General features: G+C 36.0%; 1 protein-coding gene across 1 annotated transcript in view; it reads right to left on the bottom strand.

Moving 5' to 3' along the window:
* Positions 1-293: 293 nt before the first annotated feature.
* Positions 294-18,724, bottom strand: part of LOC137621206 (apolipoprotein D-like) — a 25,267-nt gene continuing 6,836 nt past the window's right edge. Inside the window, exons 2-6 of the mRNA XM_068351612.1 lie at positions 9,606-9,740; positions 7,188-7,275; positions 6,666-6,788; positions 1,308-1,393; positions 294-1,032 (exon numbers count right to left, since the gene is read on the bottom strand). Of these exons, the coding sequence (XP_068207713.1) occupies positions 886-1,032; positions 1,308-1,393; positions 6,666-6,788; positions 7,188-7,275; positions 9,606-9,740 (579 nt within the window). The 3' untranslated portion in view covers positions 294-885. The remainder of the gene's footprint in view (positions 1,033-1,307; positions 1,394-6,665; positions 6,789-7,187; positions 7,276-9,605; positions 9,741-18,724) is intronic.

The following is an 18,724-nucleotide window of genomic DNA, read 5'->3' on the forward strand; positions in this document are numbered from 1 at the left end:
GGAAACGTTTCTTCATTCATTTATGTAATGTCAATGATTTAAGGAAAAAATTTAATGATTTCTTTCATGACTTGATTTTTTCTTAAAAAGAATTTTATTGCTTTCATATTTTATGTCATTTGTCTTTATATTAATCTTATTTTGTACTATTCTGTATACCAAAACGAATGCAATATGCATTATGTATATTATATCTTTTCTCTTTTGAATGAATCATTCAAGAAATTTTTAGGACTGCGTGAAAGGGCTGGAAATTCAAATCAGAAGTAAAGATATTAAGTGAAATTGTTCAGTTCTAGTCTGACATTTTATTAGAATTTATGAGTAAAAGAATTTTAACTAACAATGGATATCCCATGGCGAAGAGAATAGAATTTCTTGCATAACAAAAGTAACTTTATATTCACAGTAACTTACAAAATAACCATAAATCAAAGGTCAGCATAACGTTACCTTCTTAATCTCGGGACTAACCCAAATATTTTGCTTATATGAATAATTCTACGCTCATAATGAAAGATATAATTATATGAATGCTCTTGTACAGAAACTACTACTGGAAACCATACTTTATTACGTGAGATTTCTCTGCTATAAATTAATGCTCACACCTTAATTGCTGAATACACTGTGCAACAACAGGTTTCGTTTTCGTCATTGCAAAAATCATGTTTAAGATGTTATTGTATTAGTCAATCATGTTTCCTCACTACAATTATGAATTATGTGAATCTAGTAATTTCATATTAAATAATATCAGTAACTATCTATGGACTGGTTCTCGATGCTAGTTATTCACGTCATGGCTGACCTTAGCGAAACGGCTGCAATATACACCACATCAATCGGTCGATCCTTCAGTCGATGAGCGCTTGAGATGCTGCACTATTCTAAATAGGGACAGTCCGAAGCCTGATAAGTTGGCTGGAAGAGCGAGATGTCTATGCCGTTGTCGGTGAAGACTCCCATGGCGTGGTTGTAGGTCTCGTCGTCCATGTCAGTGGTGCGGGATAAAAGCCAAGCGTATTGAGCCTGCAGAGGTTTCAACATATTGTCACTTTCGTATTGAGGGAGGAGATAGGGAGCAAACTTACACATGTACTGTTTGTGCAATACCCTTAAAAAAGGAAATTTGAGTTTGTTTTCTTCAAGAAAGTATTTTTCAGGAAATGCTTCTGTTTTATACAGTATCCTTATTTGTATTGTTGTGTTTTAATCAAAGAAAGTTTTATAAGATAAATAAAATTGAAGGACAAGCAATAAATATATAATCGAATTATATCAGATTTGAATGTGACATAACTTACTCGAACAGGGCCTGTTTGCACGCAGTTGTAAACACAAGCGAATTTCTCGTAGTCTGTGTCCAAGACGTGATATTCTGCCCCTGAATCTAAAATACAAACAAAAAAAGTGGTTGGCTTCATTACCATGAACAATATGATCCCTAGGTAGCATAATTTGAACGTGCTAGCTTATCATTATTTGTTCCTAATAATTATTTATTACCTTTTTGTGAAAGGCTTTTCTTAATATAGAGATGTGCTTCAAAGGAAAACGATCTATTGCTCTTCCTTTCTTCAACTGCACTTTAATAGAAAAAAAAAAGGAACTTTTATTGATGTTTCACGCAACACTGCCTTAGCGCACCAGCAACATGTCAGTTTTTCGGACTATGACATCAATACGCTTTCTCAATATCACTACATCACACTGTTATTTCCGGTTCTGCCATCTCTGCCCTTCCATTTTTATTCCTCGACTGCTAAGACATTCGAATTTATCCTCCATATATATTAGGTGATATGTATTCCTTCTCACACTCACCAAAATCATATTATGCCAAAACTGACTATATCCCTTTCCCGTTTCTTAAAATGCCGACAAAGGGTAGAAGGTTGCGTTATGTAAATGGCAAGTGGCACAAATAAAGAAGCTTCTTCTACCATTTCATCCTTCATAGGTTTAGCAGCTCCTAACGAACAGCTTCTCTGACCATGGCAACGATCTGTCCATTATTGCACGATATCCTTGGCACTGTATTACCAACAGTATCTTAGCAGTACTGCTTATTACTGCTATGATCCATAGCGTACGCGGAACATTGCCACTGGGAACATTGCCACTGGAGGCATTGCCACTGGGAACATTGCCACTGGGGGCATTGCCACTGGGAATATTGCCAGTGTGGGAACATTACCACGAGGTACATTGCCCATGTGAGAATATTGCCATTGGTTAAATCGCCCTTGGGAATATTGCCCATGTTGGAACATTGCCTTTATGAAATTAAAAGATATTAAAAAAAAAAAAATTTGTTAGGTTATTGTTATTATTATTATTATTATTATTATTATTATTATTATTATTATTATTATTATTATTATTATTATTAGCCAAGCTACAACCCTATTTGGAAAAGCAAGATGCTATAAGCCCAAGAGCTCCAATAGGGAAAAATAGGCCAGTGAGGAAATGAAATAAGGAAATAAATAAATGATGAGAACAAATTAACAATAAATCATTCTAAAAACAGTAACAACGTCAAAACAGATATGTCATATATAAACTATCAACAACGTCAAAAACAGATATGCCATATATAAACTATAAAAAGATTCATGTCAGCCTGGTCAACATAAAAACATTTGCTTCAACTTTGAGCTTTTGAAGTTCTACTGATTCAACTACCTGATTAGTAGGATCATTCCACAACTTGGTAACAGCTGGAATAAAACTTCTAGAATACTGTGTAGTATTGAGCCTCATAATGGAGAAGGCCTGGCTATTAGAATTTACTGCCTGCCTAGTATTACGAACAGGACAGAATTGTCCAGGGAGATCTGAATGTAAAGGATGGTCAGAGTTATGAAAAAGTTTATGCAACATGCATAATGAACTAATTGAACGACGGTGCCAAAGATTAATATCTAGATCAGGAATAAGAAATTTAATAGAACGTAAGTTTCTATCCAACTAATTAAGATGAGAATAAGCAGCTGAAGACTAGGACAGGAGAACAATACTCAAAACAAGGTAGAATGAAAGAATTAAAACACTTCTTCAGAATAGATTGATCACCGAAAATCTTAAAAGACTTTCTCTATAAGCCAATTTTTTGTGCAACTGAAGAAAACACAGACCAATATGTTCCTCAAAAGTAAATTTGCTGTCGAGAATCACACCTAAGATTTTAAAAGAGTCATACAAATTTAAAGAAAAACTATTAATACTGAGATCTGGACGTTGAGGAGCCACCGTCCTTGACCTACTTACAATCATACTTTGAGTTTTGTTAGGACTCAACTTCATACCCCATAATTTGCACCATGCATTAATTTTAGCTAAATCTCTATTAAGGGATTCACCAACCCCAGCTCTATATTTAGGGGATGGAATTGATGCAAAAAGAGTAGCATCATCTGCATATGCAACAAGCTTGTTTTCTAGACCAAACCAAATGCCATGTGTATATAGTATGAGAAGTAATGGGCCAAGAACACTATCCTGTGGAACACCAGATATCACATTCCTATACTCACTATGGTGCCCATGAACAACAACTCTTTGAGATCTATTACTTAGAAAATCAATAATAATGCTAAGAAACGACCCACCCACTCCAAACTGTTTGAGTTTGAAAACAACGGCCTCATGATTAACATAGTCAAAGGCAGCGCTAAAATCAAGGCCAATCATACGAACTTCCTGACCATAATCAAGGGATTTCTGTACAGCATTGAAGATTGTAAGAAGGGCATCACATGCTCCAAGGCCTTTACGAAAACCAAATTGCAAACTAGGGAATAGATGATTACCTTCAGCAAACCTATTAAGACGTTTTGCCAGTTCAAAAACTTTAGATAATATGGGAGTTATGGAAATTGGGTAGTAATCAGTGGGAATTGAGCTACCACAAACACATTTACATAGAGGAGTAACATTACCAATTCTCCAACAAGTGTTAAAAGCTCCTCTTCTTGGTAACTTGCGCAAAATAACAGATAACTTTGGAGCTAAGAAATCTGCTGTCTTTATAAAAACAAAGGAAAAGTGCCAATTGGGTCTAAACCTCCACAGAGCTTCAATTTCACGAGATTGAAAAGCTAAACTAGTTAGTTTAGCCTCAGGAAAACAGGAAGGAGGAAGTTCAAGTCTTTCATTACTCTGTTAACTGTCAAAAATATCAGCCAAAAGGGTTGCCTTTTCCTTTTGACACTGAGTGACTGAGCCATCTGGTTTAAGTAAAAGAGGAACTGTTGCATTTACACCAAAGAGTGTAGATTTAAGAGTAGACCACCATTTATGTTCCCGAGTTGTACCAGAAAGGGTCTCTTTTATGGTTAAATTGTACTCCTTTTCTGTTGAGGCATAAACTCTCTGAGCAAAAGCTCTAAGCTGAGTATAGTTATTACAGGTCAAATCTGATCTGCTACCCTTCCAAAGATGATAGGCCTCCTGCTTCTCCAAATAAGCACGTCTACAATCATCATTGAACCACGGTTTGTCCTTTACTCGGTACCTTAGCACACGAGAAGGGATACGCCTATCAATTATGTTGACTAGATTCTCATTCAAAGGGACAACAGGATCTACACTACTATATAATTGTGACTAATTCAAGCACAAAAGATCATGCAAAATCCCATTCTAGTCTGCTTGGGATTTCATATAAATTTTACAAGAGTATGATACATCAGGGACAGGCTGCTCAGTCTTCACTACTAATGAAATCAAGGCATGATCAGATGTCCCGACTGGAAAACCAACCTTACTAGCTATAACGCCAGGGGAGTCAGTGTATATGAGGTCCAAGCAATTACCAGACCTGTGAGTAGCTTCCTTTATGATTTGCTCACAGCCTGATTCAGAGGCAAAGTCTAAAGCTCTTAAGCCATGGAACTCAACTACTCCCTATGGTGAGCATTAAAATCACCAACAAAGACAAGAGAAGCCTTTCTATCATCTTGTATCTTAGCCATAATGGTAAGAAGACAATCGAAGATAGAATCATCCATGTCTGGATTCCGGTAGATCGAACAAAAATAAAAGATGATATGCCTGCCACAAACTTTTATTACCTGAATCTCATGACATCCATATTGATAGCAGGACTTATGAGAAGCAGGGTGCTCTGTCCTAATATACACCGCCATTCCCCTGGCCCTAGGGATGGCATCAGGTTTCAACATTAATGGCTTTTTAAAGCCCTTTATAAGGAGCTCAGATGAGTGCCTCATATTAGAAACCAAAGTTTTTGAGCACAAAAGAATATCATACTGTCTGGACGCAACTGTAAAGACTTGAATATTTGCATGACGACCACGAATAGTGCAATACAGAAGACGACATTGACGAAATCTAGGACGTACTGGTCCCGGATTTCGCTCAATGTCTCCAGACAGCATAAGAATTAATAGAAATAGAAGAGAGACATCATACTTGAAAACTAGATTAACAAGAATTACAACAAAAACAATATGTACAGTATTATAAATGAAGTGATTAATAAAACACATAGACTATAGTAAAAAGTCGGAAAAAATGGTCAACATGGAGGAGCCGATACACCATACAAGGCTAAAGACCCTCCAGGATAGCCACTTCAACTGAAGGGTAAGGTTAGGTAGGCTAGGTTAGGTTAGTTACGTTACGTTAGGTTAGATTAGGTTAGGTTTGTGGAAATATTAACGAAATATCTTTTTATTGATGTCATATACGTAAAAGTTAAATAGATGTTTAGCTTACATTCTGCAACAATCTAACAGTTTGAAAGATTACTAATTTATAATTATGGAAACATTAACAAAATAGGTTGTAAGTAACATTTAATTAGTAAAGTAGCTAATTACCTTTTGAATTAGAAAGTTAATTAAATGTAAAGTAGCTAATTATCTTTAAAAAAAAAATGGGCAATGTACCCAGTAGCAATGTTCCCACATGGGGAATGTAACCAGTGGCAATGTTCCCATATGGGAAATATTCTCAGTGGCAATGTACCCAGTGGTAATGTTCCCAGTGGCAATGGTCCTAGCGCCGATCCATAGTAATCTTAAGGTTATATAGATTTATTAATAGTTTTATTAGCTTCCTTAAAATTGATATATAGGGAAAATTTCCTTGTTAATATAATTACCATTTTCTTGTTGTCGGTATGTCTTATTATTTATATAGACCTGCTACTTGATCTTATTATAATTAACGTTAATTGCCTGTTAATATACCAAATAAATATCAAATTGCTGAAAGTGACTTATGGGTGAGTTCTAAAATGAACGAGAATTTTGAGATATATTTTAAAATCCTCTGAAGGGTTATTTCCTTAAAATTAGAGATTGTTTGGACTGGAGAAAAACGACAATATACTACATTCTTATGAGATGTAAATGGTATAACATTTAACAATGTTGCAAGTATGAAGCCAATGGTATAACTGAGAAATATCTTGACTGAGTATTTAAATTTATACTGTAAGTAAATAAATTTCAGAATATGAGGCTCTTCATACATATATTTACAAAATGCTTGATTACAAGATGTTCAGCAGCAAGAACATTAACTCTATATTTGTAAAACTGGAACTGAGTAATGAAAATCGTCTGAGAATCATGAAAGTCAAATACCATTGCATTTGTACAATACTCTGCCTTACATAGCATACTTACTCTCCATTGTAAAGAACTCGACCAGTAGCACTCCTGGGGCAATGACATGAGCTCTTCCTGTGATATCGACGATAGGTCCCTTTAGTAATCGAGCTCGGTTGTATACCTTGATATATACGTCATCTGGAATTTGCAAGTGATTAATTGAAACAGCTCACGGTCACAGTGAAAATATTTATTTAGCGTTTGTTAAAACGGCAGAAATTTAAGAGAAAAACAATACCGTTATTAGGCTATCCAACTTTAGGGTAGGAAAAATAAACATGATGCTTTTCCCAATTAAAATTCAGCCATAACATTATTAACTGAAAATGCAGAGTTTCTCATTCAGAGATTTTGGAAATCTGCTTTTATGTTTGTTTATTCCCAAACATATCTGCTCAGTGATTTTTCTTTTACATTCAGATTTTATTTAGCTTGTCGATTATTACATTTTGCTACGATGACTTTCAATCGGCATTTCTTGAAAGATTACTCCAGTTGATACTTTTTTCTTTCTAGAATTCAATTAACAAGACTCACCTAATACACTATACGTGGCAGTAACGCAATCCTGACCAGCTTCAAAACTCATGGGAAATCTCTCCAACTCGTACCATACGCCAAGATACTGCAAATCCAAGAACATGTTTTGTGTATATACACATATATACATACACACACACACACATATATATATATATATATATATATATATATATATATATATATATATATATATATATATATATATATATATATATATATATATATGTGTGTGTGTGTGTGTGTGTGTGTGTGTGTGTGTATTTATACTTGAATGAACATGTAAATGCGTATAATATATTACTATTATATATATATGTGTATATATATATATATATATATATATATATATATATATATATATATATATATATATATATATATATATATATATGTATGTATGTATGTATATATATGAATATGACTTTATATGTATATGTTTATATGGATAAATATATATACTGTATGAAATATACATATATATATACTGTATGAAATATATATATATATATATATATATATATATATATATATATATATATATATATATATATATATATATATATATGATAAATTTTGCAAATTTAGACGTGTTTTTCTTATTAATATAAGCCATATGTATTTTTGATACATTAATGTCGGGATTCTCTTAACGACCTCGAGATCAGAGCCCCAGGCGAAATCACACAAAGACATGAGCTTGTGACCGGCCGGGAATCGAACCCTGGTCCGGCAAGCATGTATAGACAGTGACTAAACCACTTGGCCACGAAGAAAGATAAAAGTCAATGACAATTCTTCTGCAGTTATACCTGTCGAATTCAGGTGAGAGAGAGAGAGAGAGAGAGAGAGAGAGAGAGAGAGAGAGAGAGAGAGAGAGAGAGAGAGAGGGGGGAGTTGTAATGAATTACCAACCTATTTTATTAACCCGTATTCTGCACTTTCTTTAGTTTTTGCTGACTTCTCATCTCCTTCAATCCATCGATGTACTAAGCAGCCATGAGGATTCACAATTATATTATACCAACATTTTCATCATACCAGTCCCTCTCTCTTCTATAATTCGTAATGATTATGTTCATCATTAAAAGTGTTATTTGCTTTTGTTAGAATTGTTTTCTATACCATTCAATCACTCAGTGCCTACTTGATCATTTTGAAGGCTCAATATTGCCGCATCCTGAGTTTTCATAACACACACTATGCACAAATCGCCTTTACTCGTCTGAACGCATATCGTCCTCTTCCAAACAACCATTTGGTTAGTTCTTTTGGTTTCTCAATCAAAAGCCAATAAGATTCCAATTTTTTCCCAGTTTATATTTGTTGTTTGACAAATGGATACTTATGTCTCTCACCGACTCAAGGGAAACCTTTTCTTCATTCAAACGTAGCTTGCTAACTGTAATTAATTCGTCAGTGTCATACAGAGTTTCACTTTCAATTGCATTAACTCCTTGTGTCTTTCAAGTTTTCAATATCTAAATTAGTCGTATTATATCCTCAACTCAACAGACCCTCTCAAAAGTAATTTTTAACTTTCACCAACCCTTTCCAGCCTCATGTCATTCAGTTCTATCTTCCTTCGATCCTCCAAATTTAACAAAACCTTGAAATATTCACTCCATCGGCCTGGGAAGGTATTCCCTTAAAGAGTCATTGCTCCAAATCTTTCTCTTTGCCTTTCCTACTGTTTAGAATAGCTTTTTAATCACATGGAGTATGTTTTGTGTTTATACCTCTAATGTTTAAATGTTTAATGCTTTTTCATTCAATATTTTCTATCCTATTTATCATCGTACATATATCAACTTTTTTTTCTTATGCCAGGCAATTTTTCCGTTCACCAAAACTTTAATCTATTCATTCATGCCGCTTAAACCTCCAGGGCTTTATTACAAACCAAACACTCGTAAACAATCTTAAATGAATTTCATATACAAATTTTATATATATATATATATATATATATATATATATATATATATATATATATATATATATATGTATATATGTGTGTGTGTATATATATATATATATATATATATATATATATATATATATATATATATATATATATATATATATATATATATATATATATATATATATATATATATATATATATATATATATATATATATATATATATATATGGATATATCTATTATCTGTGTATGTGTTTGTGTATCATAAGCATTGAAGGTTGTATCAGATGTTCTAGTCTAGGTTGCAATGCATATAATGTTTAATATTTTACCTGAACAAAGGTAGAATTTATGTACATTTATCTCACCTATTATGTACATAGATTTACGTACATATTTAAGGAATATATCTTTAATATTAGTTATATAATCTTTACTTATCAAAATTGAAATAGATTTTCTCCATTAGGGAGTAAACAAATCTTACCGGTGCTGCCTCGAAATCGTATTTGTTTGTGATGTTTGGACATTGGCCGACATCTACCTTGGGCTCTCCACTGATAATCATCCCATGACTGACCGTCACCAGAGCAGCCGACAGAAGGTAAAGATATTTGAACATCTGCAAGAAAATAATAATCGCCTTTGAATAAGAAGTAATGTGTAAAAGAGTACTTTATCTTGGTGGGTTGCTGTGCTATGCGCGTGTGAGGTTGCATCACTGATTATTACTGAAGGTGTATTTCATCTAAATGGTTTGTATTCAAAATTCTCAATTACCTGTTTGGATTACAAGAGAAATTCAGTATTTCTGTACTGCTTTACATATTTATACACATTTATATAATCATAATTTATATATAATGTATAATACATACGTACATACGCATATATATGCATATTCATACATATGTACATGTATATATATATATATATATATATATATATATATATATATATATATATATATATATATATATATATATATATATATGTATATATATATATATATATATATATATATATATATATATATATATATATACATATATATATATGTAAATATATATATATATATATATATATATATATATATATATATATATATATATATATATATATATTTATCTATACATAGTTATTTATATATATATATATATATATATATATATATATATATATATATATATATATATATATATATATATATATATGAATATAGCCTATATAGCCTACATTATATTTACATACATACATACATACACACACACACACACACACATATATATATATATATATATATATATATATATATATATATATATATATATATATATATATATATATATATATATATATACATATATATATACATATACATATGTATATACTGTATGAGTGTATGTGTGCATGTGTATATGGCTATTTATTTGTTCATAGTAAATTATGAGTCATCAATTCCAAGATCAAATTTTCTAATAAAAATACGCTCTGTGTACACAATTGTTTAAAATGTTTAATGAAATTTAATATCCATATACAACTATATATGTGAACTAAGTTTCTCATTCGTATGAAAGGGGATAATAAACCCAGGAATGTGAAGGAGTTGTAACAGTAGCAACAGCATCATTATAGTGTACTCACATCATAAAGATTCCAGACTTCATTATATCTAAAAAAAAAGGAAAAAAAAATTCTTCAAAACGTCAAGATTATGTCATAGAAGGACAGAGGGAATACGGTGGAATAAAATTCATTACTCTGTAAAGAAAAGTTTTTTTGACGTTGGATTTACGAATATATCGTTATTTGTACGACAAAAAAAAGAAATTTCATATCACCGTCATAATAGAATATTTCCTTATTAAATGAAGAATTTTCTTTTTAAGCTATAAAAACACTTTAAGGCCATTATAATGCAATATTAAAAATAAGATAAAGTATAATTTTTCTTCATATTTATTTTATTTTATTTTAGATAAGATGGTCCATATGTCATTAGATTTTTATAAAGTAAAGATGGAAGTTTTAAGGAAGAAATTGGTATAATTCACCATTTAAAGATCATTTTCATTACACCCAACAACAGTGTTTGACGAAGATTTTGCATTCATGTGTGTCTTCCCCTTTGTTTATCAGTTTCTAAAATAAAACAATTACTTTGTAGTTACGAATTTTGAGGTAACGGTTATGAGGCAAAGAAGTATTTACCAATCTGAGATTCAATATCTGTCCATATAAGATGAAAATAAGCGCGATAGTGCGTTCAAGTAAAAATATATATCTACCTAATTAACCAGGGTTCGATCCAAATGATAGATAGAAATTTATTTCTATTTCAACATCATATCGTGTTGACTTTCCTAATGCGTATATATATAAATACACACACAGACACACACATATATATATACATACATATATATGTATATATATATATATATATATATATATATATATATATATATATATATATATATATATATATATATATATATACATATATATATATATATATATATATATAATATTATTATTATTATTATTATTATTATTATTATTATTATTATTATTATTAATTGCTAAGCTACAACCCTAGTTGGAAAAGCAAGATGCTATAAGCCCAGGGGCCCCAAAAGGGAAAATGGCCCAGTGAGGATAGGAAACAAGGAAAATTAAATATTTTAAGAACTGTAACATTTAAATGAATATTTCCTATATAAACTATAAACTTTAACAAAGCAAGAGGAAGAGAAATGAGATAGAATAGTGTGTCCGAGTGTACCCTCAAGCAAGAGAACTCTAACCCAAGACAGTGGAAGACCATGGCACAGAGGCTATGGCACTACCCAAGACTAGAGAACAATGTTTTAATTTTGGAGAGTCCTTCTCCTAGAAGAGCCGCTTACCACAGTTAAAGAGTCTTTTCTAGCATTACCAAGAGGAAAGTAGCCACTGAACAATTATTTTACAAAATTGTTTGGCGATCTCAGTGTTGTCAGGTGTATGTGGACAGACGAGAATCTGTAAAGAATAGGCCAGACTATTCGGTGTATGTGTTGGCAAGGAAAAGGTGAACCGTAACTAGAGAGAAGGATCCAATGTAGTACTGTCTGGCCAGTCAAAAGACCCATTACCTCTCTAGCGGTAGTATCTCAACGGGTGGCTGGTGCCCTGGCCAACTTACTACCTACTACCTATGTGTATGTGTGTATGTGTATCTTTATTTATGGATATATATATATATATATATATATATATATATATATATATATATATATATATATATATATATATATATATATATATATATATATATATATATAATCTCACAGGGATATCGCATAATATCAGAGGACGTATTCTTGACACATCACATAACTATCTTCACCCTGAACAGTATTAACGCTTCGAGGGGTTACAGTGACAAGAATCTGAAACGAGAATGAAAAGAGAGCCGCTCATAAGGCATCTCTCCTATTCCGTTTCCAGTGTGTATCTGATGACGGCGGTAGCGCCCTCTTTATTCCTTGTAGCGATATACAAGGTGTTACAGATACTATATTATAGGGAGGGGTCAATAAGCCCTTTTACAATAAAAGGATGGGCGGGTCCATCAGGACGACATGGCTACCTCACCCAAAAATAGATTTTTCGCTGCGCTCAAAATCCGTATTTTGGGTTCAGGCCATGTCGTCCTGATGGAAGTTCACCAGAGCATTACTGTATCTGTGGATTCTCAATCAGTGCCGTACTCTCAATAAAGTATCTTCCTGGTCCGTCTAGACCTAGAGACCTATGATGTTACCGTCATACATCATTTCATCTAAGCATGAACTACGTTAGTGCTTCCTGCCCCCTACAGGGAAGAGTCGTACTAGACTCTGGAAAAAGTCTCGAGGAGTACATAATAATTATGGATGACAAAATGACAAGCTTGTATAGTGGTCTCGCCCTATACAATATGAAGCAAAGTTTGTAAAAGAGTCACCAATATCAGTATGAATTTGTGACACCTTCCCCAATGTGACTACTCTTATAAACTATTGGATAATGGTTGTAACCGCATAGGAACAAATTTTGCCTCTTTGCCGCTAACCTGTTAGGGTACCACGTCAACCCTTCCAAGGAAGGGTTAGAGTGAGTGGACTTTTGCTTGAATCAGGGAACAGTCTTAAAAGACATACCGTGATAAAAATATCCATATTTTAATCTTAATGCTCAGTATATTTCTAATAAAATAAAATTTTATTAAAATTTAATAAACGTACATATCAGATCAACATTTATAAAATTTATAAAACGTGGATGATATGCGTCTAAGCATAAAGAAAAACAGTCAACAGAAAATATTGTTTCGTCTACTAGGAAACAGATTTGCCACTTTAATTGAATTACTAATAATAATGATATAGTCTGTATACTGTTAATTTACACTAGCGTAAAAACACTTGGCACAAGTGTCCGCATTATGCTATACTTCACCGACGACAATGGAACAGTTCGTAAGGACACTTTCGTGGCCTATGGCTCAGTGTGTAGTAACATACAGTGACTACACACGCACCCTTTTAATTAATCATCCCAAATTAATTACACTGTTCCTCGCAGATTTAAAACAGAAGGTTAAAGAATTCTACCTGTTGCTACCACAGAATTCTTAAGTTGCTCCACTAGCTTCGCATAGTGTGTAAAGAACACCTTGGGTGATTACCAGCCGGTGTACAAACAAGGATGTTCAAAGTCCATGTAATTAAAGAAATTTTATGGGAGAGGTAACTTTCCTCGGATCATGACTAATGGGTGTACTGTCTGGATCCGTTCTGCGAATAACACGGGTGAGTTTCGCCCTTAGTTATAGAAAACTTTGAACCCAGGGTTTCTCTTCTGAACAGCTGTCCTCCCATAAAGTCTGAAATTCTATGAAGATAGACCTCAGGCACTCCACTGGACATAGAGATGCATCTTCCTTCAGAGGGCAGATTCTCTAGGGATCCCACCTGTTGGTGGGTAGCTTGTTCTTGGTAAGAAACGTTGGGTCTGGAAATAGATTCAGTTCTCCCTCCAAGAACTGGACGTGGCCTTCCTCTCTAGAGAGAGCCACTATTTCACTAACTCTGGCCCCCAAAAGCGAGTACAAGCAGAAATATGGCTTAAAATTCAAGGCCTTCTATGCGCATTCCTCATTGTTTATTATTTATACACAGTGAAGACTCTTATCTACTGACCATGCAAAGGGTCCTTGGAGGCGCTGAAGGGCTAAGCCTAGCATGGGCCTTTGTAGTTCATTAAGAACGTCGTTAGAAAGGTTGACCTGTAAGGCATATGGTATCTGTCTTGTTAAGGCAGACTTGAACAAAAGAATTGTGTTGCCCATGAAGGTGAATGAAGAATGATAAATAGGAATCTGTATAGATTTCTTTTGGTTTTTTCGCCTTGACAAGGGATATCTGTTTCTTCCCTGAAGCCTCATAATGTCTTCTGGTTTCCTCCAAAAGTCTGAACTGACTTTTAACACCGAATCTTTTTCTCATCGTTAAGGAGAGAAAATCATGAGATGTAGGTTCCATGATGAAGCGAAGACAGTCGACTTCTGTACTCGCTGAGACAGGGATGGATCTGGTAGCGGTACGAATTTTAGTCGTATTTCCAATGCCAGAGGGAACTACACGCTATTTGGCCACTTGTGGACCACTATTGCTGCTTTCCCTTTGAAGGATCTCAGTTTATCGAGGACCTTCAAGAGGAGGTTGTGCGGAGGGAACAGAGAAATACTGGACTATCTGTTCCAGTCCAGAGACATAGCGTCCACTGCCTCCGCTAGTGGATCCTCGTATGGAGACACATAACGATCTATTTTCTTGTTGTCTTTCGTCGCAAAGAGGTCTATCTGTAGCTCTGGGACTTGACTCGAGACGAAGGAGAACGACCCTGCGTCAAGGGACCATTCTGCCTCTATAGGTGTAAACCTGGATAGAGCGTCCGCTGTCACATTGCTGAACGCTTGAATGTGAACTGCTGACAGGTGCCATTTCTTCTTTTCCGCCAAACGGAATATGGCCAACATCACTTGGTTGATTTGAGGTGACCTCGACCCTTGTCGATTCAGGCATCTCATTACCACCTCGCTGTCTAGAACCAGTCTTATGTGGGTCGAGTGGCGAGGAGAAACTTTCTTTAGTGTCAGAAGTACAGCCATGGCTTCTAGAAAGTTGATGTGGAATGACTTGAAAAGATTGGACCAAGTTCCTTGGACTCTCATCTGATGAGAGTGACCTCCCCAGCCTTCCTTTGAAGCGTCTGTGTGGATAGTTACTGACAGGGGAGGAGGTTGAAGAAGTATTGATTTCTTCAATTGCTTAGCATTGGACCATGGCTTGAGAAGCGTTCGCAGTCGAGTCGGTAGAGGTCTTATTAGATCTCTTCGCGTGTTTGATGCGTATTTTCTCCAGACTCCTGTTGCATCCTCAAGCTGTGCTCTTAGCACTGGATCTGTTATCGAAGCAAACTGTAGAGAGCCCAGCACTCTCTCCTGTTTGCGTCTTGATATCCGTTTGGATTTCAATAGTCTCTTGACAGATCCTGCTATTTCTTTCCTCTTCTTACTAGGAATGGAAAGTCGATGTGACTCCAAATTCCAGTGGATTCCCAACCACTGAAATTTTTGAGCTGAGAAAGTCAAGACTTTTTGATGTTGATCTTGAATCCCAGATGTTCCAGGAACTGGATCACTATCTTAGAAGCTTGAATACATTCTGTGCTGGATGCTGCCCACACCAGCCAGTCGTCCAAGTAGGCTACTACTTGGACCCCCTTTAGGCATAATTGAAGGCGTAAAGTTTTCTATGTAACTTGAAGCCTAGGTAGGAGGAGAGGTGACGATTAATTGGAACGTGCCAATAAGCATCAGACAAGTGTATTGAGACAGCATATGCCCTTCTGGGCAGTAGGGTCCTTATGTGCTGAAGCGTGAGCATTCTGAACTTGTAGTTCACTATGAACTTGTGAGCGGCGACAAGTCTAGAATGACTCTGAGTTTTTCTGAATCCTTCTTTGGAACACAAAACAGCCTTCCTTAGAATTTTATGGACTTAACTTTCCGGATTACTTTTTTGTCTAAGAGTTCACGGACATATTCTTCCAGAACGGGGGATGAGTGTTGAAAGAATTGAGGAAATTGAGGTGGAGGACTGCTCCAGCTCCAACCTAGTCCATTTTTAATTAGGCTGTGGGCCCAGGGACCGAAGGTCCAGCAATCCCTAAATAGCTGTAGTCTCCCTCCTACTGGAAGTATCTTACTTCTGCTGTTGTGGACCTGAGGCCTTGCCTCCTTGACCGCGTCCTCCCCTGTATCCCCTTCCTCTTGAAGGGCATCTAGGAGAATCTCTGGCTGTTCCTCTAGCTCTCGAACGAAAGGAAGAAGTCTGCCTTTCCTGGGTTAAAAACTGGTGACTGTGTCGCCACTTGTTGAGGTACCAGCTGGTACGTGGTTGGAGGTTGTACCACTATCTGAGGCACCACGGTTACAGGAAGTTGTTTTTTATGTTGCTGTCAGTAGGGTTTAGCCAGCCGAGAGGATGGCCTAGGCCTTTTTGTCTTCCTCTTGGGTTGGGGACCCTCATCCGGAGAAGACTTTTTCTTAAGATCTAAGCCCCACTTTTTGAAAAGGTTCCTATTCTCTGTGGCGGCCTAGTCTACTACCTCTTTAACCACTTCAATGGGAAAGAGGTCTTTATCCCAAATACGAGAGGAGATCAGTTTCCTCGGTTCGTGCCTCACCGCAGCCGAGGCGAACACGAACTCTCTACAGGCTCTCCTAGCTTTAATAAAGCTATAGAGATCCTTCGTAACTGTGGCCAGATGGGTTTTGGCCACAACCATGAACATGTCCTGGTTCTTGGGGTCACTTGCCATCGTTTCTAGTGTCGTTTGCAACGACATCGATGCCGCAAGTCTTTCTTTTGTCTCTTGCTCTCTACGCAAGAGTACGTCCGACAGTTTTGGAAGTGCCTCACCGAACTGGCGTTCAGCAATATCAGCTTCCAGCTTCCCGACTGAGAAGGTAAGGTGTACGTCCTTCCAGACTTCTTGGTCCAAGGGCAAGGTCAGAGATAACGGCTTGCACTCCTCCAAGGAGAGGCATGGTTTCCCTGCCTCCACCGCCTTTAAGGCTGCCTTATATCCATTTTTCAAGAAGGGAAAGGCTCTGGTAGGAGGGGCCACAAAGGAGGGAAGCTTCTTACTCAAGGCAGGTACCTTTGAGTTAGTGAAGCCCCTCTCTTTCATCAAGCTCGCTAGTAACGTCTGAGCTTTACTATGGTAAAAAAACTATGACCTCCTTCGGCTCCGTCTCCTCTTTTGAGGCTGGCTCCTTCCTAAGACGGACATAGCAGTCCGGATAAGAATCTTTGTTGGACCAAAATTCCACTTCTTCCAGGGGAATTGCTCCCAACTTTTCTGAGATCACGATCTTCCTGGTTGTCATTGGCATGTGTTCGGCATACCTTCAAGGATTGGTATCCGAGCACAAAGGAAGATCCTTCACGCTGAGCTGCTTCTGGGGCCCACGTGATGCTGCAAGTCTACGTATCTCCAGTTTCATTGCAGCTTCCTTCTCATCATTCTTCCTTTGAATTTGTGGGATCATCTCAACAATGGAAGAAAGAGTCCTTCCCAGCTCATCTGGGATAGCAGACGATGTAGAAGGAACAGGTTCTGGGTCCGGAACCGATGTAACCAACACTTCGTCGATTCCTTCCTCTTCTACCTGAGAAGCCTGGAATAGCTCCTCCTCCTGACCTTCTCCTAGAAGGTCCTTCTCAGTAGAATCCGACACCTCCGACATCCTATCGTCCAATTGGATGTCTTGAAGGGCGGCCGAGACTTCAGAATCTACCGGATTCTGGGCAGTTGGTATCTCCACCCGAGGCTGGGGGATGATTGCATCAGCCGATGCTTTAGGGAAAAGGTAGGCCCTCGTCTTTTCATTTGGAAGGTAGGGGCCTGAGGTGTTTTTCTGAAAACCCCTCACCCAGGATCGTAACATTTCCCTGGCAGCGTCCCTTGACTCTGTCGACTTAGGGTCGTCAAAAGCCCCGGTAATCAGGTTAGAACAAACTGTACAAACCTGGGGGTCCCAATAGCGGAGATCACCTCTGGAGGCTGTGCATGGTGCGTGCCTCCTGCAAAGTTGATGTCCACAGAAGTTTTTACTGCGGACATTACAGAACACACTCCCGCACTTCGGATGGTCCTCCTGTAAAGAGAAGAAAAATCCATGAGTATCAAGTGAAGACTTTCACTTATATTATTGAGACATTTAGCTTATATAGAAAAGCTATAAAAGAAAGAAGGAAAAACACATACTTGTATTTCCTGTCCAGTCAATTGCTGAAACCTCCCGAGATATTAAAACTAATTTAATTCTATTCTAGAATACCTTATGTAATTTCCTAAACGGAAATTTAAGGTGTAGTTCACACCTTGAGATAAAGTTTTAATATACGGGATAGAAAGAATACAGAAAGAACTTACTTTCTATATATTGTACGGTCTCAACAAAAGGCTATACAAGATAACATTAAGTATGATGAAGAACTGTAC

Source organism: Palaemon carinicauda, chromosome 27, assembly GCF_036898095.1.
Source record: "Palaemon carinicauda isolate YSFRI2023 chromosome 27, ASM3689809v2, whole genome shotgun sequence".
Lineage (NCBI taxonomy): Eukaryota > Metazoa > Arthropoda > Malacostraca > Decapoda > Palaemonidae > Palaemon > Palaemon carinicauda.